At 37.0% G+C, this 24740-nt stretch overlaps 1 protein-coding gene across 1 annotated transcript in view; it reads left to right on the plus strand.

Annotated features, from left to right (window-relative positions):
* dscamb (Down syndrome cell adhesion molecule b) overlaps positions 1-24740 on the plus strand; it is a 174289-nt gene that overhangs the window by 34798 nt on the left and 114751 nt on the right. The window contains exons 2-3 of the mRNA XM_077207616.1: positions 5321-5638; positions 8165-8311. Coding sequence (XP_077063731.1) covers positions 5321-5638; positions 8165-8311 — 465 coding nt within the window. The remainder of the gene's footprint in view (positions 1-5320; positions 5639-8164; positions 8312-24740) is intronic.

Here is a 24740-nt window from a genome sequence, read left to right on the forward strand (position 1 = left end):
TGCGCTTTGTTGGCCATGTGCGGCGCACGCTGATGCGTTGCGCACATCTGTAAACATTTCCGAATGCCTTCCAGTTGCTTAATAAAAGCAGGCTTTCTACACAATCAAACGTACTTGTTATTAGTATGAGAAAAAAATGAGATTTTTAACTGTGTCCGGCCGGGCTCGGACAGAAAAATGCGGCCCGATCCGCACTCTGGCCCAAACACGCATTTTAGTCTGGCATTAAACTTAAGCCTGGTCTGTGAAACTGGGCATGTGAGTGTGGACATTTATCTTCACAAATTTTAGTAGATGTTGGAAACTTCAGGCAATTTGAGTTTAAACAACGAGTGGATATTCTCTTTGAGGCCTGAGATTCTGATTTGCAGTCTTTGCCTTTGGCATAAAGCTAATCTCCTGGTGCTCTTAAATGCTAACACTTTTTAGCATGCTGTCAATATGGCGAAAAGCTCTTATATTCCTCAATGCCTAAATATTCCTCATCCCATCATAATAAATATACATTCTGCTGTTTTGTTCCTCAGTCAGTCAGTGATTTAGTTGAGTGAATAATTCAATGACTCGCTTATAAAAACAGTTGTTACCACATGTACCTGCAGAAAAAGTGAATCGAAAATCAATCAGTACCTCCAAACCTGTGAACATGGCAAAATAAATCAATATTTGAGCATCTCAGTTTGAGTATGATTGTGTGTATGCATAAATTCACAGCTAATTACAGTATGTGTGTGTGTGGGTGGGTGGGGAAATCATGCAAATTGTGTGCGTGTTTCTGAAATGCCCTACTAAAGTCACCTTGGCTTGTTGTTAGCCACTTTCCATCAGGTTCAGCCCATGTCTCAGGTGACACGACATTAAAGGCCTACAGGCAAAGCAAGGCCAGTGCATTAGAGTCAACTGCCATCCCAATCACTCACCCAGCCTAAATAAAAGGATGGGTAGATGTATTTGATGTACAGACCTTCACATGAGAGAGCAGTTTAATATTGAATAGAGTGCAGTTTTTCTTCCAAAAGCAGTTCCCAAAGAGAGAAAAACCTTGGTTAATTATGAATGCACACAATACATTATTAAACAGTGTCACTTTTTCGTCTTTATGGTTCATCTCATGAAAAATTATGACAATTGTGAAATTTTCCTACGTGTTGTTGAGCATTGAAGTGCTGTTTTCCTGTAAATTCAGATGTGTGGCCCTTTCAAGAAGGATTTGATGTTACTTCTGCTTTTGGACATTTTATGCTTTATTTTTTAAAGAAAAAAAAAAGCTTTAAGAAGGCTTCCTTATCAGAGAAAACTCATCTCTCAAACTGAGATGTTGTGGATTAAAATAATATTTAAAGTCCCCCTGTAGTCAATAATTGTATCCCTTAGATCTCATATTTGATCACCGAAATTACACATTTAAATGTTTTTTCCTTGGAAAAAAAAATTTCTTCATGCCTTGAAATAGCTTGAATGTAACTCTACACCCTTGTCTCATTTAGGATCGCCGCCTCCTGCTTTTCTTTATCGCATTATGAACTGCATTTCCCATGATTTATTGCCTGGACGCATCATGTGCTGATTGCTTCCACCTGTGTGTTATTATCATGTTAAACCCTGTGTGTTCAGTCATTCTTTGCGAAGTTTTGCGGTATGTTAGAGTAAGGCTGTGTGTCCACCAAAGCGTTTTTTTCACGCAGCTAGCGTATTTTTCCAGTTGTTTTCAATGGGAGCGCCACGTTTTTTAAACGCCATGAGCGTAATGAGGCGCTGAGCGTTTTTTTCACGCTGAAGCGCTGAACGCCCGGCGTTTTTTACAGGTCGCCGAGAGTTGAAGAATGTTCAATTTTGGGGTAAAACGCAGCGCTCATCACTGTCACTTTTTACCCAACCGTCCAATCACAGTGGAGGAGGGGTGGGACTAATACCACACCGACCAAACGCCACATTCTGCTTGTCCAACGTCAACAGACGACAACAACAAGCATAATAACGGAACAAAATCATGTAAAACAAGAGCCAGAGAAAATACGTTACATTGAATCGACATTTTAATATAGAATCAACACAGAAACAAAATATGTGTGAAATGAGATACTAGCAACACTTTTCAGCTGGCTAAAAACACTTTGGTGGACACACTGCCTTATACTACATTTTTTGTTGCTATCTAAGGTTTCCTTTTCATGGTTTTGTTCTTCTGCCTGTCTCCCTGTTTTCCTGGGCCTTGGACCTTTTTTTATTATTATCTGGATTGATTACTCTGTGGTCATGTTGTCATGATCATGTGACCTACCAGCGTCAGTTCCAGCGTCTACCAGCGTCTTCACTGCCATTTACAAATCCTCTCCCGTGGCCTCATGGGATAATATAGTGAATAGAATGGGCATCCAATCAAATGCGCACGTCAAAATCTCGCCACAAGAAGTAGGTCATCCTACTTGGTACTAGTTGGTACTTTTGCCAACTCTTTTATGACTATTAGTATTGTAAATTCTGACATACGACTTTTGTCACTTTTTTTTTTTAAACAAAGATTGTCAATATTAATTCATAAAAAATATTATAACATGGGAAGCACGTGGAATCACGACCATATTGCATTTTACAACCTCAAGTATCGTTGCATTTTCGTGAAAAGGTCACATGATCACACAAAAGGTCAAACACATTCATACCATATTGAGAAAAACTTTTTTAGTGGTAGCAAAGTAATTAGCTCTCCAGAGAGATTTTGCGATTTCGGACTCAGGTCGTGACTAACTACTATTTTATACAGTCACAGTATGACTTTGATTTTGCTGGCAAAATGTTTTTCGAGCATTATTTAGCAGGGAAGCATTTTTTTTGTCTAAGAAATAATGATAGATACCAATTAATATGCCAATTTATACCACTTTAATATGGTTTTTACAGTTATACCAATTGAATATGGTTTTCTTACAGTTATACCAATTGAAAATGGTTTTCTTACAGTTATACCAATTGAATATGGTTTTCTTACAGTTATACCAATTGAAAATGGTTTTCTTACAGTTATACCAATTGAATATGGTTTTCTTACAGTTATACCAATTGAAAATGGTTTTCTTACAGTTATAACAATTTAATATGGTTTTCTTTTTGAGAATTCCGTTCTTTTAATGAGACTTTTTTTTCCCCTTCAGAATTTGGAAAAGAAAAGAGCATCATAACTCAACTATCAATCCTTTTTGCTGCTCTCCAACCTTTAAGATATCCCAGATTTGCAGAAGAAACCCTGCTTACTCTCTGCAGTCTGAAATATCTTAATCAGGATTTATTCATTTGTGGTGGACACACATGGAGTTTACAATTTGTTTTACATCAGCAGGTCTTTATTTCAGAGCCGAAAGCGGCAGTTAAAGAACGCTTGTCTATGAAACCGACGTGAATTCATCAAGTGCACACGTTGATTAGTGCAGAATGTGTTGAATCACTTAGGTAGCGAAACGTCCTCTTGGAATGAAGATCAACAATGATTGCTTTGGTTTACAACAGAGTGAGTGAGCAAATTCTCATTGCTTAAAGGCCAGAATGTTTTCACGCTCTGTAATATCGGAACAAACGCTCCGCCAAGCCTCTCGCTGGCAAAACAAGACATTTTAACAGATGGTTGCTTCAGCGTGCCACTTGATGAATGATACCATATGCCTCAGATTGCCACAGTAAAGATTATCACCATTACGAGCGCTTGTTCGCGGGTTTCGTTTGTTTGCTTGTCGGTGTTTGCTCATCAAGTGTGCCAACAACTAGTGTGTAATATCTGAGCATGTGGGTGCACATGTGTTTTATGAATACACGTCGTCTTCTGTGCGCACCTTCTGCTTTGTGAGCGAAACCCGCTGATCCTCGGAAACTTCTGCAATTTGAAACCTTGTTAGAAATTTATGAAGTGCTAAAATGTTTCGTCCCGAGGGAAAACACTGCCAGCTGTCACGGGTGAGCCATTTACTGCCAAGCGGAGATTGGGGCTCAGATGGGGCCCGTGGCACAGCGTCGAAGAGATTTTCATCAAGACACGAGCAGGATTTAGCAATTAGCAGGAAGTCATCCATCTTGAACTTTTCTTTGGCTGTGATTAGCTACGTGATGCGATGTCACATTCTGTCAGTGTCTTAGTGTTGACCTTTAATACTCTCCGTATATTGGCTATTAAGATATGCACTGTATGCATTTGTGCTCATGTCATATATTTACTATGATATTACATTAATATCTACTGCCAATTTAATAGTTTTTTGGTTACATTTTACAACAAGGTTTCATTAGTTAACCATAGTTAATTACTTAAGTTAACATGAACTAAGAATGAACTATACTTCTGCAGCATTTATTTACTAATCAAAATCAAATGTTGTTTTGTTAACTTTAGTTAATGCACTGTGAATAACATGAACAAACAATGAACGCCTGTATGATTTATTAAATAACATTAACAAAGATTAAGAAATACTGTAACAAATGTATTGGTCAAAGTTAGTTTATGTTAGTTAATATATTAACAAATTAGACCTTATGGTAAAGTTTTACCATATTTTTATACATTTTAGCTAGAGTACGTTTGTCGGTTTCTGTTTAACTTCTGTTTTTGGTTTAAAAAATAATTGTAAACAAGTAGTGTTTATAACAATAATAAATTAAAACAATGATATGTAGCAAAGTATTTTCTACATAATATTTGATTTTTCATCATCGTGATTTTTTTTTATCCCACCCTAAACATATTTTATTTATTTATTAAATATAGTTTTTATCCCATGAATTGCCCCACATTTTTTTTTTTATAATTTTGTCATTGTTTAAGATTCCTAATACTGGAGTTTAAACGGTGCATTTCTTAAATTATTTTTGTCTTCTATCTAGGTGTGATTATTTAAATCAGTTTTAACGTTAAGTAGTTTAGATAAAAGTATGATAAATTTCCGTAAATAGTTTTCAAACATTTTTTTTTTTACTTTTCACCCCCACAGTCGTATTGATCAGTAAAGGACCGGGGAAATAAAAAGGAGTACTGGGAATGGGGTATGTTGCAAGTCAGATTCAAACTTGCTTTGTCCATATGAGCTCAGTTTACTTAAATGTTTGTGCTAATCGCTAGGTGCTAACATTGGAAGTTTACACTTGAAAAGAGCCACTTGACCACAGGTTTCAGCCATTTTTGTTTTGTTTTGTTTAACTTGCCTATATTAAGCTGGTACAGAATATATTTAAACACTGAAAAAACGACACACTTCGCCATTTCATTTCATTAATGCTCCTTCATCCATATTACACTTCTCACTCACTAACTCTTTTCCTGTCTTTTCCTTGACAGTTTTCGGTGAAGATCTACGTTCCAGCTTATATTTTGTCAATGCATCTCTGCAAGAGGTAGTGTTCTCCAGCACCACAGGGGCACTGGTGCCGTGTCCCGCCGCGGCCGTGCCCCCCGCCACGCTGCGCTGGTACCTGGCCACCGGGGAGGAGATCTACGATGTCCCAGGCATCCGCCATGTGCACCCCAACGGCACGCTGCAGATCTACGGATTCCTGCCGTCCAGCTTTAGTAACCTAATCAATGACAATACATACTACTGCACAGCGGAAAACCCATCAGGGAAGATCAGGAGCCAAGATCTACACATTAAGGCCGGTCAGTCAGCTCAACAGAGGAAAAATCATAATTAAACAACATGAAACCCACTGAGAAATACGTACACAAATATGTACACAAATAATAGCTTTATCATGATCATTTATTTGAAGGATTAGTTCACTTCAGAATTAAAATTTCCTGATAATTTACTCCTATGTCAATCCAAGATATTCATGTTTTTCAAGGTTCAAGGTTTTTGAGGAAAACATTCCAGGATTTTTCTCCATATAGTGACTTTAATGGTTATTAACGGGTTGAAGGTCCAAATGTGAGTTTCAGTGCAGCTTCAAAGATCTCTACACGATCCCAGCCGAGGAATAAGAGTCTTATCTAGAAAAACCATCGGTCATTTTGCGCCACACATTACGTAACCATGTTGAAAAGTCACTACATGACGTAGGCGGAAGTACCGACCAAGTGTTTACAAACTGACCTTTACAAAAAAAACAAAAAAAGATAAAACGATTTTAAAGTTGGAGGAGTAAATGAGATGGGAGTTTTTCACCCTACGTCAGGTTACGCCCTGACCTTTCCAACATGATTACGTAATGCGTGAAGTCGTGGACGCGCAAGACGAGCATTTGTGATTAAAAATTATATAAATGTTTATACATTTTTTTTTAGAAAATTACCAATGGTTTGGATTCATAAGACCCTTTTTCCTCGGCTGGGATCGTGTAGAGATCTTTAAAGCTGCACTGAAACTGACATTTGGACCTTCAAACCATTGATAACCGTTAAAATCCACTATATGGAGAAAAATCCTGGAATGTTTTCCTCAAAAACCTTTTTTTTTTTTCGAATGAAGAAAGACTTGAACATCTTCATGAAATGAAATGGGGGTGAGTAAATCATCAGGAAATGTTAATTTATCTGAAGTGAACTAATTCCTTTAACTCTTGCTTCTTATGTATAGCAACAATAGATAAATAAATAAATAAAAACAAAAATGACATACCCCTTTGAGTTTTTCAAATCTCCTACAGTTCAGCGTTGGTTAAAAGTGCGCATAGAGCTATGCTTCTGTGACAGCTCTAAGATAGACAGATGAAAACAGTGAAATATTAATGCATTTTTTGCTTAGGTCAGTCATGTGTGGAGAAGACAATGCTGGAATTTGGGTCATTTATATTTTTTGTACATTTCAACCAACTGAACCAATCGCACTCTTAGAAAAAAGGTTCCGTTGAGCTCTATAAAGAACCCTAAGGTTCTCGACTTAATTTTAAAGAACCCTTAAAGGTTATAGGGAGAAATGTCTTAAATGATTGTAAAATGCTTTCACATTTAATGGGTTATTTTTTTATCTTTCTTGTGGTAAAATGTGTTTACAAGCTGTTTAATTCATATGATTAAAAATGAATTAAGACAAAATTAATTAAACTAAATCCATAAAATGATCCCATGATGGTAGGCTCTAAAAGATTCCATAAATGAAGCGCCTGACCTTTAATGTTCTATTTAGTAAAAGTGCGGCAATAGACCTTATTCACTGCAGCGCCATTTCGATTTGTAACGGGAATGAAAGCGAGGCTGTGAGGTATAGACATGCATCTCTTCAGTGTGTTGTACTGTTATTTAATGTGTTTTTGGATGGTTTTGCTGACGAAACAAGAAGTCCCAGTGGACAAAAAACTCCAGACAACATGAGCTGTGGAAAATTATAAGTGATATAGAAGCTTTATACAGCTTTTTACTCGCTTTCCCAATTATCATGGCGGTGCTCTGAATATGGTATATATTTTTTTCTTCAATATAAATAGCACAAATGTTTCCTATAAATTGTGATGCACTTTATTGTATTGCCTTTATTGCACAGTTACTAATGTATTTACATTAAATTAGAATATTACTATTTATTTATTTATTTAACAGAATATAATTATGATATTTAGGCTTTAGACAGAACCTTATTTCACCAAATGCAACATGTTTCTGGATAAACATCTTTGTAGATCCTGGAACAACATTCAGGTCTGAGAGTCAAGTTTACAGTTCATGTCAAGTTTACAGGTGAAACTCGAAAAATTAGAATATTGTGATTATGGCTTACATCTTATGAAAAACCCAAATTCAAAATCTCAGAAAATTAGAATATTACATGAAATCAATAAAAAAAAGAATTTTAAATACAGAAATGTCGGCCCTCTGAAAAGTATGATCATGCATATTATATAGTTATATATACTAAATGTATTAGCTTCACCTTTTAATTTGAATTACTGAAATACACAAACTTTTGCACAATATTCTAATTTTTCGAGTTTCACCTGTATGTGCTTCTACATCTGTGTTATTCACCCATCATTCCCTCTGATTTTAGGAATAACTTAAGGGTTTAGGGCTAGGGATAGGATTACATTTTCGGACAGGAATGTTGTTCCAGGATCAACAAATTATATTGACCCAGGAACGCGTCTAACTCGGCGAAATCAGGACGTGCATAGAGTTCATGCTTTTAGTTTCAGTGTTTTGAGCTTGTAAGAGCAACACTGAGTAAAGACTCTCGTCTCTTCACCGCAGTATTCCGGGAGCCGTACACAGTGCGTGTGGCCGATCAGAGAGTCATGCGGGGGAATACGGCCGTCTTCAAGTGCATTATCCCGGCCTCGGTAGAGGAGTACGTCAGTGTTGTATCATGGGAGAAAGACACAGTCTCACTTGTCTCAGGTAGGGCTGATCTCTCACATTGCTTTCCATTAAGACTTTTGCAAGGCAACACGAAAGGCAATGAAAACATGAAACCGCATCAAAATCAATGCCTTTCTTTTGCATACTTTTTTAAAACAAAATTGTTGTTCACCTTCTAGCAAAAATGTCTCAATCTTCCAACGCTGAAACGAAACGGGTCACTCAGCATGTTCATATTGATCAGCCTCAGCTTTTTTGAGTTTGTTTCACTTGACGGTTTCTGTTTGTTTCATCCCTTCGATTTAATGGCAGCCTCTTGCTGGATTTGTCACGAATGGGAGCATTAAGGAAAGTTCAAGTGTGGTTTGTGGGTTTAGACATGAAAAGTTGATCAAGTACATTCACAAGTAATTCAGAGCCCTACGATTCAAAGATACACCTCTCAAAGAATCTGGCCATGAACATCTTGTACCAGAGCCTTTATTGAGCTTTGAAAAATCCATTCCCTCACCAATCAATGTACATCACCACTTATGGCTAGCTGACGACATCTCCATGGTAACAGTCTGTTAATAATTGGCCGGTGTGGTTGGTGAAATATGGAATACCATGCATGATATTCCTCATACCTTTTTGAATGGTTCTGTAATTACATGGTGAGTTTCATTTATAAGGATGAATAACTGTTTTATCTGACGTGGTCTCGGCACATGCCGATATCAAACCGTGTGCAAGATGTCAGAAGCATTAAACCTATCCAGCGCTCATCCCTCGCTAAATATTTAATGACGAAGTACCTCGGACGTGAGGCTGAAAGCTCTCTGGCATGTGAGGCTGAAGAATTGTTTACTCTTGCAGAGAAATGGGCTTTGTGACATATACAATGAGAGTTTTATGCTGGGATGTGTCTGTGCTTCTTTCCTTTTTTATTTTTCATCAAGCAGGTTTTGTGAATATTTGTTGTTGTCGATGTGGTCGCTTTAAGGAACGTGTTTGTAGGTTAGTTGAGGCAAATTTGGGCCATGTATTTCATAGAATTGGAACGACAACAAACAAATGTACAGCCCGTAATCAATCCAGCTGTAATCTGTGGGAGATTTCAGGTTTTACATTTAATGGCTTTGGCTTGATGTGGCTTTTTAGGTAACACTTTAATCTGATGATCCCCAAAAGACATTCTACTGACTATAAGTAACTTATTCTACTAACCCTACCAGTCTACTAATATAAACCAACTTATAACTCTAATGAGAGTTAGTTGACATGCAGTTGAAAAAAGAGTTGTCAAAAGTACAGACTTCGGTACCAAATTAAAAAAATGTGATGATACCAGCATTTCCCTTTAGCATTCAGAGCGCTGTTGAACGGAGTCTTAAACACCTCTGATTGGCTACAATGATCAACAATGACATATTTGACAAATATATGTTGAGCGCATGAACAAAATGGCCAATCAGAGACATGTATGTTGAGCGCATGAACAAAATGGCCAATCAGAGACATGTATGTTGAGCTTGTGAACAAAATGGCCAATCAGAGACATGTATGTTAAGCTCGTGAACAAAATGGCCAATCAGAGACATGTATGTTAAGCTCGTGAACAAAATGGCCAATCAGAGACATGCATGTTAAGCTCGTGAACAAAATGGCCAATCAGAGACATGTATGTTGAGCTCGTGAACAAAATGGCCAACCAGAGACATGTATGTTGAGCGTGTGAACACAATGGCCAATCAGAGACATGTATGTTGAGGACGTGAACAAAATGGCCAATCAGAGACATGTATGTTGAGCTCGTGAACAAAATGGCCAATCAGAGACATGTATGTTGAGTGTGTCAACACAATGGCCAATCAGAGACATTTATGTTGAGCTCGTGAACAAAATGGCCAATCAGAGACATGTATGTTGAGACGACAGTATCACTGGTTGCAGTTTGTTCACAAATGCATTTTCTCAAACTATCTGAAACAATACTTAATTCCATATCAAACATCGTACATCCTAAGAAACACTGACCATCTTTTCTTTTCCGTACCAAATATATCCAAAGAAAGTGAGAGGAGAGCCTTTAAATTTAAAGCCCCTTCTGATTGGAGTCTTTTAGATCGACCTCCTCTTTTCACCAGTTTAAGATGTCTCTTCTTTATTATTTGCATGCAAGCTGCAACTGTTTTCTTCATGCTTGAGAATATATATATAAATTTTTTTTTCTTTTTTTTTTTTCTCAATTGTCTATATGAATAACCTCAACTGTTTATTGCCTAATATCTAATGGTTGGATTGGGGAAGATATGGGTGGTTTTGTTGTGATGGAGAGCTTTTGTCTTTGTTTTGTTAGGTATGTATATATGTATGTATGTATGTATGTATGTATGTATGTGAAGTATGTTTTTCTTGAGGTCCCCTTGAAAACAAGATGTCACATCTCAAGAGGTTTTCCTCTTAATAATAAACTATTCAAAGCTCGTGAACACAATAGCCAATCAGAGGTGTTTAAGAATCTGTTTAACAGCTCTCAAAATGCTAGAGGGAAATGCTGGTATCGTCACATTTTAAAATTTCAGAAACGACTTGGTACCGAAGTTTGTACTTTTTGACAAACTCTAGTTGCAAAGGTTCCTTATAGTGAGTAGAATGTCTAAAGTGATCCATCGAAATAAAGTGTAACCAAATAGTATAGTATATAGTATTAAAATACAGTGTAAAGATGTCAGATGAGGCTAAATGTGTTAACATTTTAAGAGGAACGCTATGCAAAAATACTAGTTTTATATCATGAGAAACTGCTTTAGGCATTAATTTGCGTAATTTAACCTAAACAGCCTACCTTGTCTACATTTGATGAGAAATTCATTTCAATTGGCTTAAACAGCTTGTCCTTTTACAGCATATTTACATCATAAATAGCTGACATTGAAGACCTAAATATAATTTTCATACACTATAATCGATACTCAAAATTCAGCTGTAGTAAATCAGTCGCACACACTCTCGATGCTCAGACGGTACTTCAGTTCTCGGCTCATTTTAAGTCATAAAGACTCGCTTTGACCGGATCATTTGCAAATTAATCGTTCAGGTTACCAAAATACTTTTATTATAAATAATTAAAATGACAAAGAACCAGGGCCTCAATACTTAAAAAAGTTATTTGTTGTCAGTTGGCAACCTTTCTAATATCTTGCCAATAGTTACCACAGTAATGTAATGGCAGAAATGATAGATTTGTATAAGAAGTGTAGATATCGTGATGTGTCTATATGATCTTGGGTGTGAACTTGACCTTGTGAGTCCCAAAAGACCAGTGAATGCTGGTCATGTTTCAGTCCTTCACAATGCACTGCAAACTCTTCAAGATCTGACACTGTTCTGGGATGAAAAGATCCAGTCAGTTCCTGATGGATACAGTCAAGTCAAACCTACATTTCTTATTCATTGCACATCCTTCTTTACACAGAAATACATCATACTAAGGCAGAAAAATGGGTTGTGAAAGAATGGGTCCAAATGACATTTTGATTTCTTATCCTAGCAGCTTTGTTAATGTTACTTCTTCACCAGATGTAATTGGATGTTTCTTCAAATGTGGACACCCATTTTGGACTTAAAAAATTAACAAACCTTAAAAACATAATAAACCGTTTCAACCTTAAACTCAAACAATGTCTATCAGTTGAACATTCAAAAAATGCTACAGTGTCATTTTAAAAATGTAAAAAATGTTAGTCATTTTAAAATGTCATTTGGAATTTGTAATGAACACCCACATTAAAATGACATTGTAACATTTTTTAAAAAATGGCTTTGTATTTGTTTTATATCTAGCTTTTTATATATTCTAAATACAATTATTTCACACTGTTTGCCTAATTTGACAAAATTCAGTGATAGTGGCGGTTACCTTGACTTTTCTACACACATCGACGCTGTGTCCGAATTTGCAAACGTTTGAAACTTACTTCACTTGCTTTCTATATAGTATGATTGTGTGTAGTATGAGTGTAATCTGGACGTACTACATTCGCCATGTTACTGAGAAATGGGAATTCACAAATCGTCTCCCTCGGGCTCATGTGATAGTAAAGTGTCCATCGTTTTTTCCCAATACTATGTATTCGGACATACTACTCTATTGGCATACTATTTTTTGCATACTAATATTTGGGAAGTGTTAAATTTCGGACACAGCGCATGTATTTGTTTTGTTTTTGATTAAGCACACACTGACACTTTTAAAAAATGTAGTTGCAATTTCTTTATTTAAAAAAAGGTTTTTTTAGATTAGTTTCAAAATGTGATTTTAATGAGGCATTTGAGTTAACACTATAGCTTTAAAATGTACAAACCAATGAATCATAGTTTTGTTAATTCCGAAATCCCTTAGTAATCATTTTAAAAATGTTAAATCTGTAATGACGCATACAATACTGCGTCTAAACAGAGCGATTGTGCCGTTAGCATGAAGCGCTCGATCTCTCTTCTCTCGTCTGCTTAGCATAAATCAGTGTTCGGGAGTGGACGCGCGAGCTTTTCCGGCCCTATAATCCCGGCTAGCGCTAGAGATTGTCCCCGCAAATCACAGAGAAGATGAAATGCATGATTACAGAGTGGGACTTGTCTTAATTAATGAACTGTGATTGAAAATATAATTACAATATGAATTACCTCTCAAAATAAAGACTGTTCCCTAGTCATTTGAAGCGAGGGCCTGTTTTAAATGTGAATGAACGGGGCCTAATGATTCTGTAACTTACCATTAACCTGTCATGCATTTTAAAACGGACCTTTCTGTGCGCGCTTTCAAATTCATGGCCGTGGATCCGTTCTCTCCCGGCTTTTGATAAACAATTGACAGCTCTAATAAAGAGATGAAAGGCTGTGCAGGTGAAAGGGCCCGCGCACGTGTGTGTGTGTGTGTGTGTGTGTGTGAGTGTATCTCCCTCTTTGAGTGTCCAGAACAGGTCCTGATGCACCTTGCCGGCTGTTTTTTGTGTGTATTTCAGGGGTTTGTCTACTGAATATTGATGGAGGCCGTTTTTCTTTTGTCATCTTGTCTGTATGAGGGCCTTTTATCAGTTGGCTCACCCATTTGATCTGGTTTTAGTGACTGATGGGATGCAAAAAAAGCATATAGTTAAAGTCAACATGAAATTAAAATTTAGCTTTTATTTTCATAATACACATTCTTTGTCTTACCATGCATGATTCGTCATAAATCATCGACTGTATGTACACACCAGTCAAAAGATTTAGATCGGTAAGATTTTTAATGTTTTTAAAAGAAGTCTCTTCTGCACCAAGGCTGAATTTATTTGATTAAAAATACAAATAATACTGTTAAATATTTGACAATTTAAAATAAGTGTTTTCTATTTTAATTTATTTTAAAGTGTAATTTATTCCTGTGATCAAAGCTGAATTTTCAGCATCATTACTCCAGTCTTCAGTGTCACATGATCCTTCAGAAATCAGTATAATATGATGATTTGATGCTCAAAAAACATTCATTATTATTATCAATGTTGAAAACCGTTATGTACAATTTTTTTCAGGATTCTTTGATGAACATAGTTCAAAAGAACAGCATTTTTTTTTATATAATCTTTTGTAACATTATAAATTTCTTTACTGTAACTTTGGATCGATTTAATTAATCCTTGTTGAATAAAAGTATTGATTTATTTTATTTATTTCCCCAATAAAATAAAATAAATATTGTTACTGACGCCAAAGTTTTGAACGGTAGTGTTTAATGTTACAAAAGCTTTTTATTTCAGATAAATGCTGTTCTTTTGAACTTTCTATTCATCAAAGAATCCTGAAATAAAAATGTACACAACTGTTTTCAACATTGATAATAATCATAAATGTTTCTTGAACATCAAATCATCATATTATACTGATTTCTGAAGGATCATGTGACACTGAAGACAGGAGTGATGATGCTGAAAATTCAGCTTTGATCACAGGAATAAATTACACTTTACTATATATTCACATAGAAAACAACTGTTTAAAATTATAATAATATTTCACAATATTACAGTTTGTTTGTATTTTTAATCAAATAAATGCAGCAGAAGTGACTTATTTTAAAAACATTAAGAATCTTACCGATCCAAAACTTTTGAATGGTATATAGTGTACGTTACTCCAAAAATAATCCTTTCATTAAAATGTAAAAACCTGCTTTCCTTTCCTGATGACATCACCAAGCCCTCAATTTGTAGCCCCTCCCCCCTAACCACTTGTAATACGTGTCATCATGTACTTGAAAGAGGCGTGTTTAGATCGCTCAGAAACTGACAGCCCCTTTAATAACTACACTATACGCATCGTGTTGCATTGGCGCTAAACTTTGGACGCTCTGTCATTTTTTACAGCGCTTTTGCCTTCGGCTTTTCTCATTACGGTTTGCTTCATGGCCGCAGTAGTGTCCCTCTCTCACGGCTGACATTCACTGACATTTGTCAAACCATTAAGCTCAATTCACTTTCCCTTCCAGCACAGTTCGAGGGGAAATCGCAGCCACATGCGCTTTACTTATTTAATGGTTTGTTTCTAATAGGACTTTGCTGTAAATATTGAGAGTTTGCATTTGCTAATGCGTTGATGAGTTCATCTTTTAAGGTGCCGTTGTGGATTGGCGCTAACTGGAAAATGAATGAATCATTTCAGCCTTGGTACTTTAATGTGTCAGTGTTTTAGCTGGCGGGAACACGTTCAAAATGAATCAGTCATTGAACACAATTGCTTAAATGTGTGGGAAATTACTATTCTAATATTTATTTAAAAATGGTTTAGGCATTTTCTTAAAGCATTCATGGCACGTGTATATATATATATATTCATGTGCAGAACATTTTTTATTTTCACCCCCATTCTGACCCTCTGTCTGAAATTATCTGTTGTAATTATCCTCCTTTAAAGCTTGTTTGTAAACTTCTTCCATTTGTCCTGTTTTCGACAGAATCAAACATGTGGAGTGTGTCAGATAGGGAGGTTTTCACTGGCAGCCATTTCTTATTATGGCTTAAGTCAGTGTCTATGGACGTTTTTTCATCCATTTTTTTGTCTACCAGGTGAAAATCTTTATTACTACATTATTGCAATATATATTACCGTTTGAGGTTTTATTCATGTCCATAGCCCTTTAGCCCTAAGAATGAGGAATAGTAATAGCGATACACCACTTAAAAATGAAATGTCCACCACATTGCTCAGCCCTTATGTTTAAACCAATATTTTATTGACAACAGAGGTTATTTTATAACCTTCAACCTCCAACCCATAAACATTGGCGATATGAAACACTAAAAAAATAATTTTCTTGCTTAGTATTTTTGTCTTGTTTTCCTGTACAAATATCTTAACATTCTTAAATCAAAATATATTAACTTGCAAAATTATGCAAGATCCTAAGTCTTGGTTTTCTGAAAAATGCATGCAAGTGGACACATGCAAAAGTAGAAATATCACAGATAATTTTTTCATATTTATTTTTTCTGTATGGCCATAAATGACGGAGTAATTTAAGTCTATTGTGCTACTATGTGAAGAAAATCCAGCAAAACGTGCCGGCGCGTTTTCAGACCCCAGAGGGTTAAGTGAGTTTATGCTTATCGTACAACGGTGTCAAGTCAAGTCACCTTAATTTAGATAGTGCTTTATACAATACAGATTGTTTTCAACCCATTGTTCAGCTGAAGTCAGTCCAGTGTTGAGTGTTCAGTTTAATAACTGAGTAAAGATCATCAAATATGAGTTCAGTTCATCTATAAAGCTAGCCTGACGTCGTCATACCCAGACTCTAGTCAGAAGAGATTATGGGGCGTTTTTCAATCGAACCAGGAAAGAAAATGCCTCTGCACTCAATCGGATCGACAAATGCTTTGATTGCGGTTCTCTGTTCCTCTTTTTAAATGAATACGCTGTCTACATCTTCAATAACAGACGCGATGGGTGAATCTACACATCTAAATTCTCCAGCGGCAGCCATTCTTTGTTGTAAACGAATTCAACCCAAGCGCTCTTTGGTGACGTGGATAATTACGTTACGGTTGATCATCTGTCCATCATCTTAGAAAGCCCGCCTTGACAATTTGATTGGTCCGAACAGCTTTGGTTCGTACATACTTGCTTCTCAACAGATCAAGTCCAGACCGAACTTCCCGACCTCAAATGTTGTGGGCGGAGCTAAGTTCGGCTGGCATCCAGGCTATATAAAGCAGCTCTGGAGAAAACAGTGATGTCATCGTCCAGCTCATCCAATAGTGTAAGTGCAGTCAAGCCAATAATATTGCCGAATATTAAGTGTCCTCAAATAAGCAAGGCAGCCGCGACAGTGGGAAGGAACTCAAACTACATCAGTGACAGAAATAGAGATTTTACAAAAACCTTAGGAGAAGCCAGGCTCAGTCGGGACCAGTCCCAGTTCCAACAGTAAGTCTTTCCCACCGGAGGAACCTTTGGTTCCTAGAACTAACGACGGAAATACCCGCTTTTTGGCGTATTCGCACCGCAGGAACTGGGAACGATTTAGTTCTAGGATCTCCTTTTGGAGGAACTAATTGAGAGTCGGGTCTAAACAGCACTATAGGAACTACCAGTGACGTTAGCGTACGCTGATTAGCCGAACGCACGCAAAACAACTGCAGCCCCCATTATTAAAAAGGCTGTGTAAATACACACAGATTATAGCCTTTATATTTACTCCACAAACTAACTCTACGAACATGGAAAACAGTGACAGATGAACATCTTAAGCTTTACGCTGAGCAGAAAATCCAACACAACTTTGAGGGGACCAAGAGAAACATGATCATGTATTTCTGCTCAGCTAGCAACACTGGGCATCATCCACACGGCATACGCTTATAACTTTTCATTACTGTCTACTTTATATGTAATAATAATTATAATAATTCTTTACATTTATATAGCGCTTTTCTGGGTACTCTAAGCTCTTTACATGAAAGGGGGAATCTCCTCTACCACCACCAATGTATAACAGTTCTATCTAATAACGTATTAGACAGGACAGTTAGATAGTGTGTAAACTAATGAACACAGAGAATGCAAGCGCTGTTTGTTTTCTCAGGCTCTGGCTTTCTCAGCGCCATCAAAATAAAAGTCACAACAAGCGCGGCTCACGTCACGACAGAGTTCCTACTGGCGGTGCGAATGCAACCAGGAAAACGTTCCTAAAGGAACCAGTAGTTCTCGGGAAACACACTGGTGGCTAGTTCCTATAACTAAGTTTCTAAAACTGCCCGGTGTGAAAGCCCATGTGATTATGATTCCAGGCTGCATCAGAAATCTTTGATATAATTGAGAATATCATTCAGAATATTTTCATCCAGTTCCTTCTGCTTGAAGATTGGATTCATCATGCCAGTATTGAGACGAGTGAGTGATTACTTGGAGTGTCCATCTGTGTAGAGGACTTTTCGGGATCTCAAGGTCTTTGCTGAGGATCTGTGCCGATGGCTGTCGTGTCGACGAGGTCTTCACAGAAAAGAAAATAGGGGTCAGAAAAATAAACTTGCTTTCAGCTTGAATTACGTTTATTTTCCTGCCCCCACGGGCAGATATTTGTTCTTGTTTTAAGCTTAACTGACCATTTTTAAACATTTCCAGAAAGCAAGACTTAATATCTTCCGTCATTATTGCTACTTATGTAAACTAAACGTATAACCTTGTCTGGCTTTTGATAACAGATCTCTCTAAATTGTAATGTAGACGCACATACGCATTTTCAGTAAAGCTGCTTTGAAACAATAGGTATTGTGAAAAGCATTATACAAATAAATGTGAATTTAATTTAATTGAATAGTGAGAGTTCACAGATATATATATATATATATATATATAAAAAATCATGAACACTTCCATTAAATGGCCTGTCGTTTGCTGCTGCGTCTGCTAATGCACAGCCTGCAATTTTGCTTCTGGTTTCAATATTTACATTTATGCGTTATAACCTTGTCTGGCTTTAGTCTGGCTTTTTCCCTTGTCTGGCTTTTGCTACTCTGAGCAATGCCTGAACTTTGTATTTTGAGCACTTCTTGCGTCGTTCTTCCCTCTTCACGATGACTCGTAAAAAAAATTTTCTTAACCTTTTATCATATGTCTTGGAGTATCGCGATAATATCGTATCCTGAGTTTAGTATCGTGATATGTATCGTTACACCCTGAGTGAAAATACGTTTCAGATCACTTCCTACATTCATGCCCATTTATAGGAAGGGAAGACGCAGATATTTCTCATTTACACGGAAACCCCGTTTTTATCACAGAAAACGATTATTTCTAAAAAATCCGGCCAAAGTGGAGATTTCTGATAACGCCGGTTAAGTGTTGCCGTGTCAACTGGGAGAAATAGGGGTTTAGGTTCTCAAACGTCACATTACGTGCCAGAAAATGCGTAACGTCATGTGAGCGCCCAGTTTGGCATAGTTATGATGGCGCTTACCGGCGTATTTATGCGGGTTGATGGAAATGACAACTTTTTTGAAAACGATGTTAGTATTGAAAACGGAGGGGGGGAAATATTTGTTTCTCTAAATACCCGGCTATGTGTAAAAAACCGGTCTCATAAATCAAAATCTGCCCTAGAGGGATATAAAGCGCGTGAGTGGAGAGAGGAGCATCAATGGCGTGGACTCCTCTGGGCGACTGGCGCTCCTTATAGAATATATAAAGAGCGGAGGGGCGGTCAGACATGTTGAAACCCAGCGCCATGTTGGAGTGAGTGTGGCTGGGGCCAGAGACGGTGTGTGTGTGCGTGTGTGTGTGTGTGTGTGTGTGTGGATGATGCTGGGAGCCTGCAGATAGTGCATTCTCATTAGAACAAACACACACTCCTTTCATCTTTCTCTAGCCTACAGATTAAGTTGGAGATGGTAAAGCATCAGGCTTACAGGCTGAAGCTAGAGGAGAAAGATAAATGTAAGCCTTTCTCTCTCTCTCTCTCTCTCTCTCTCTCTCTCTCTCTCTCTCTCTCTCTCTCTCTCTCTCTCTCTCTCTCTCTCTCTCTCTCTCTCTCTCTCTCTCTCTCTCTCTCTCTCTCTCTCTCTCTCTCTCTCTCTCTCTCTCTCTCTCTCTCTCTCTCTCTCTGTGCTCTACCTTGTCTTTGTGTGTACAGCAAATGTTCTCTGCAGTGTGGACGTCTCTCCTGAACCCTCGATCACTGCTGTTGAAGCAATGTGACGCTTTCTCATGGCTTTAACCCTCTTCACACCTTTCTTTACTTTTTTGTTACTCTTTTTTTACTGTTTTTTTATGGAGGAATCAGAGACACTTCTGTGAAAGATATTTGTATTGTTTCCCCCATTTTAAAATACTAGTTAAGACAATAAAACTAAACTTACGCTATACACTAATTGGCTGCTTTACCTTCACTGTCGGCTCATAACCAAAGCCATTAAAACTATACTGTGCGTTCACGGAGATCAAGCCTGGCGCACTGGAAATGCCACAGTCTCAGAGTTTGTTCAATCACAGCGTTTGATTCCAACAAGAACGCATATACTCGTACGTTAAATGCACCGTAAGTCATTTTGGATCTGCAAAACGCATAAATGTAAATATTGAACCCAGCAGCAAAATTGCGGGCTGTGCATTAGCAGACGTAGCAGCAAACGACAGGCCATCTGTGAACTCTCACTATTCAATTAAATTAAATTCACATTTATTTGTATAGTGCTTTTCACTATACCTATTGTTTCAAAGCAGCTTTACAGAAAATGCGTGTGTGTGTCTACATTACAATTTAGAGAGATCTGTTATCAGAGCTGACTGTGTCCAAGTTATGTATTTCAGATATACAAATCACACAGTAACTATATAGGAAGTATATGTATAAATATGTATAAATTATGCTCTTCATTATCATCTTTGTCTTGTGTTACAATAAAAATGCATAAAATCCATCTTTAAAACAAGATTTACCCGAGAGACAAACTTGCTTAATATTCAGACACCATACTAATTCTTTCTGGATAAACCTGTACTGTATTTAGTGACAGTAAATTTACATTTAGTGACAGTATTTTAAAAAAAGTCACTTTTGGTTCAGTGTTACTTGTACAAAAACAGCGGCTTTTTGCACTATAAGTGAAAATAGCAGTATGAATAGTGTGAATAGTAGATGCTATTTATACTTGGTGCGAATAGAGGCAAATACTATTCACCCCTCTGTGTATTATAGTATATTATAAAATCGTGTAAATGATTATATTAAAAGTACTAATAAATACTTTATTGCCACTATTAACCCTTAAGGGAGTTTATTTATTTATTTTTAATTTAAAATAAAAACTGTCGCGATGCTGATACGCGATGGGAAATGGGAGAAGAAAAAGTTCTGGAAAAATGGTGGATTTGAACACGGATGGTCGTGTCACAAGCACATTACTCTCCACGCCGGAGACGGACGACGGCGGGTGGAGTTACTGTAAATAACCTCTGCCAACAAGACAGGCTATTTGCACTCGCTGTAAATACACAATCTGATACAATATTCCTCATCATATCCCAGTTTGACTTCCTGTAAACACTGGGGCTCCTTCAAAACATTGCTCTCATTGTTTGTGGCCCATCTTGGTGATTTCCGGCTTAATAATAGTGAGTTTTGGATGAACAACGAAGCCCGGGGTTTGTTCGGAAACATTATATTTGGTGATGCTCACGGCAGAGAAAAAACAAGCGCTGCACTGATGTTTAAATATGGTTACTGGAAAATAAACACAGGTGTGATTAAGAATATGATTTCTGCAGTTTCAGGTATACTTCACTTTTCTTTGTATCCATTTCTGGTATATGTCCTTCCGTCAGATGCTGTATGTTATAAGTAAATTGGGTCACGACTGAAGAAGAAATCTTCTTCAGTCGAGTCTCACGACTAGACCAAAGGCCAGCTCACTTCAGCGGGACAACTAGACCAGCAGATCTTTCTTAAATATCACTTGTCATATTGAACAAAAAAACTAAAGAGTTCAATTCTGCCACACGTGCCTTTTAAAACCCCTGCTTTCATCGCTCAAAATACGTCAGAGAGAGAGAGAGAAGGAAAAAGAAAGAAGGATATAGTGTAGAGGAGGGAAAAAAGGACCTAAAAAATCAATAGCTATGTACATTAATCACACAGCTGCCACTGAGAATTATGGGAGCATAAGCTGAAGGATGCATTTGCAGCATGAGTGCTGGTGAACGTTTAGGGAATACAGAGAGAGAGAGGTATCGGTTTTCTGATGTCTCCTTTAAGGGTGCCATGTACTTAAAGAAATGGTTTAAGGCTTGGTTCGTATTTCATAGTAGACACCAAACTCTGTTCATTTCATATACTGTAAACTGAAAATACTCTGTCATTTATTTAAAGTTCATTTTTATATCGGCCTAATCAAAAATCATGTTTCAAACCTGTTTTGTTCAGTTTGGCAAAAAAGCAAATGATAGAAAAAATTAAGAAACAATTTTGTGTAAACGGTATTCTCGCGTGACAACAGAGTTAATCTGAACACACACTGGCCAGCTTTACTGACTGCAGAAATGAGTGTGGGTTTCATTAAGATTGATTGATTGAATGACACCAGGCTACAGAACAGAAAAGATGATGGATATTTTAAAAAAGACATTCACAATAAACATTAAGGTATTTTAAAAGAGAATATTCCTGTCTTTCAAATTCAAGTACCTACTCACAGTACGCTGTTTCTCTTCTAAATGTGATTTCTTTTTTGATTAATGTAGTTTGCTAAATTGTGCATTCTACTAACTAGATTAATATATGTAGGGCAAATGTTTACTACTTGAAAATAGTTTTTTGATGTTGAAACTGTAGTTCCCAGCATGCATTGCATGGGGATTGAAATTTTGCCTCTTGAAGTGTTCTTGAGCAAACTCTTTTATGAGGTTTGTGAATTCAGACATACTTCTTTTGTCAAATACTGTTTTTTGCCTACTATATAGACGGGGAGTATGTGATTTCAGATTCAGCCTATGTCTTTGCTGCTTTACTCATGGAGCAGACTAATCAATTTAGCATGCTAATATGTGTTATTGCTCGCTAACGCTTTTTACAGTTTATATGGATGAATAATATTTAGGATGAATAATATTTTTGCTTTGTATGAATGTCATTTTTGTCTTATTAAATAAAAAGTGAAATATAATATTAGAAAAATTTGCCATCAACAATTTTTTAAAGTCGGTCCTAAGTAAAAAAATAAAAAATACAACTGTTCAGATAAAAATAATATCTTAGATAGAACACTAAATTAAAGGTCTGCTTGTCATTTGTTTCAATATTAAAATACTTTCTCCTATTATCAACACTTCACAATAAGGACATTAGGTAATTATACTAGTTCATATGAACTAATAATGAACTGCACTTTAAGAGATAATGTAGATCCAGCCGGTTGTTATAGCAGAATAAACCCAGACTGGGTGATCAGGACCGCACCAGCCTGAAGGGGGTTTATTCTGTTATAACAACCGGCTGGAACTACATTATCCCGCTTATTACACGGATACTTGCCACAAAAGTAAATAATTAGACATGAAATATTGAGTCTAAATATTTTATTAGCTCTTTAAACACAAAGCTTGTGGCTGGTGGTCACTTACATGGCTTTCAGCAATCATTAGCTATTGACCAATCAGAATCAAGCATTCCACAGAGCCGTGTAATAATCTTTGTTAATGTGAATTTCAAAATGTGCTCAACTCAAAATTTGTATTTGTTAAACATTAGTTGATGCACTGTTAAGCAACATGAACAAACAATGAACAGCTGTATTTTTATAAACAAAGATGAACAAATACAAAAACAAATGTATAGCTCAATGTTAGCTCATCAATACATAAACTAATGCTAACAAATGAAACCTTATTGTAAAGTGTTATCAGCTTACTCAAATAAATAAGCCATTTTTAGGTTGACTCTCTGATAAGTGCACTCGGAAATGCATGTTATACGTACAGATATCAAGGAATGTGAAGGAGATAACCCTGGATTAATCCCTCTTACATCACTGTTTACTGATAAATAAGAGCAATATGGTGGCGATTAGGCAGTTTAGGATGAATATGATTACGAGCGGTTCTGCTCAGGCCACCGGGGACCGAGCGAGACTTAATCTTTAATAAGCGCTGATGGCTTGGTTACTGTCTGATGCTATGCTGCCGTTTGGCTCCGCTCCCCGGAACGGGACTTTTCCCGAGCTTATGGATAACACCACGCGCTGGACCACGGCCAGGGCATAAAATGGCAGCGCTCCAAATGGCAGATTAGTAATAAGTGTGGCGTGAGCTAATTACGGGTGGAACAACCAATTAATTTCAGTTTATAAATGCCTGTAGATTTGGCCTGTTTTTTTTACCCCAGGTGCCCTGGATTGGGGTCTGTCCCGCCCCGGTGTTTTGGGCCGTGGTTGAGATCTTCCGTATGTTCAGATGCACTGGTGCTTTTGCAGCTTCGTGTCTCATCTTTGGACCGAGGGTCGGTCCTTTTAAAAGCATGAAAAGGCACTCGAAACAAGGCGTTCTTGAACAAAAGACTTATTTGTGCTGTCGAATATTATGTGATCATTTATGTTTACAGCTTATGTATGAATTTAATGATCTAGGCCATGTCATTACTAATGAATTGAAACATTTTCACTTCTTTCCTCTCAAATCGTGGATTTTCTACCGAGAGTGTGTGAATGCACTGTGCTGAGAAAAATTATCTGAATAAACATCTGTTAAGCAGGATATAATGTGATCATTTTAGTTCACTTTTCAAACAAATGTTGTTATCATACAGCAAACATTACTGATTTATAGCCTATTTTATATTTTAATGATTTGTAAATCATGCCACAATCAAGAGTTTTCTGTTAAAATAGCAAAAACAATTGAGCTCAAAATAGAATAAATATGCATTGGCACATAAAAAAAATAATCTTGGATATTAATAATAATAATAACAATCATCATCATCTTCTTTCATCATCATTTTGGGTTACACTAGGACCATGTTCACACAGCAGAAGAATATGGTTGTCAGTCCCATACACACTGTAAAGTTTCAGGAGTAACCACCGCATTTAATGTGAGTGAGTTCCCTGAATTATCCTTCCATGTGTGCACTTAGAAGCGCTTTCAGGATTTTTGTTTTTACAGCAATTGAGTTTATGGAGTTATCAAAGTGTACTGGTCGCAATATTTCGGCCTTGATTTCAGCACAAAGCATTCCCATTTATTATTTTTATGGGCTTCTTGTTCGTTGATTGCTTGTAAGATCTGGCAACCCGCTTGTTTAGGTCATTAATAAAGAATCATATTTAAATTGAATCATTGTCAGTGCAAATGTTTACAACCCTTCGCCCCATGTATTATATTGTAACAGAATGCCATTGAAATCTGTCTGTATATACAGTAGGAGAATGGCCGACTGTGTCTGTGTGTCTCCGCCATA

Source organism: Siphateles boraxobius, unplaced genomic scaffold (assembly GCF_051911475.1).
Source record: "Siphateles boraxobius isolate OS27281-9 unplaced genomic scaffold, OSU_SipBor_1 6, whole genome shotgun sequence".
Classification (NCBI taxonomy): Eukaryota; Metazoa; Chordata; class Actinopteri; order Cypriniformes; family Leuciscidae; genus Siphateles; species Siphateles boraxobius.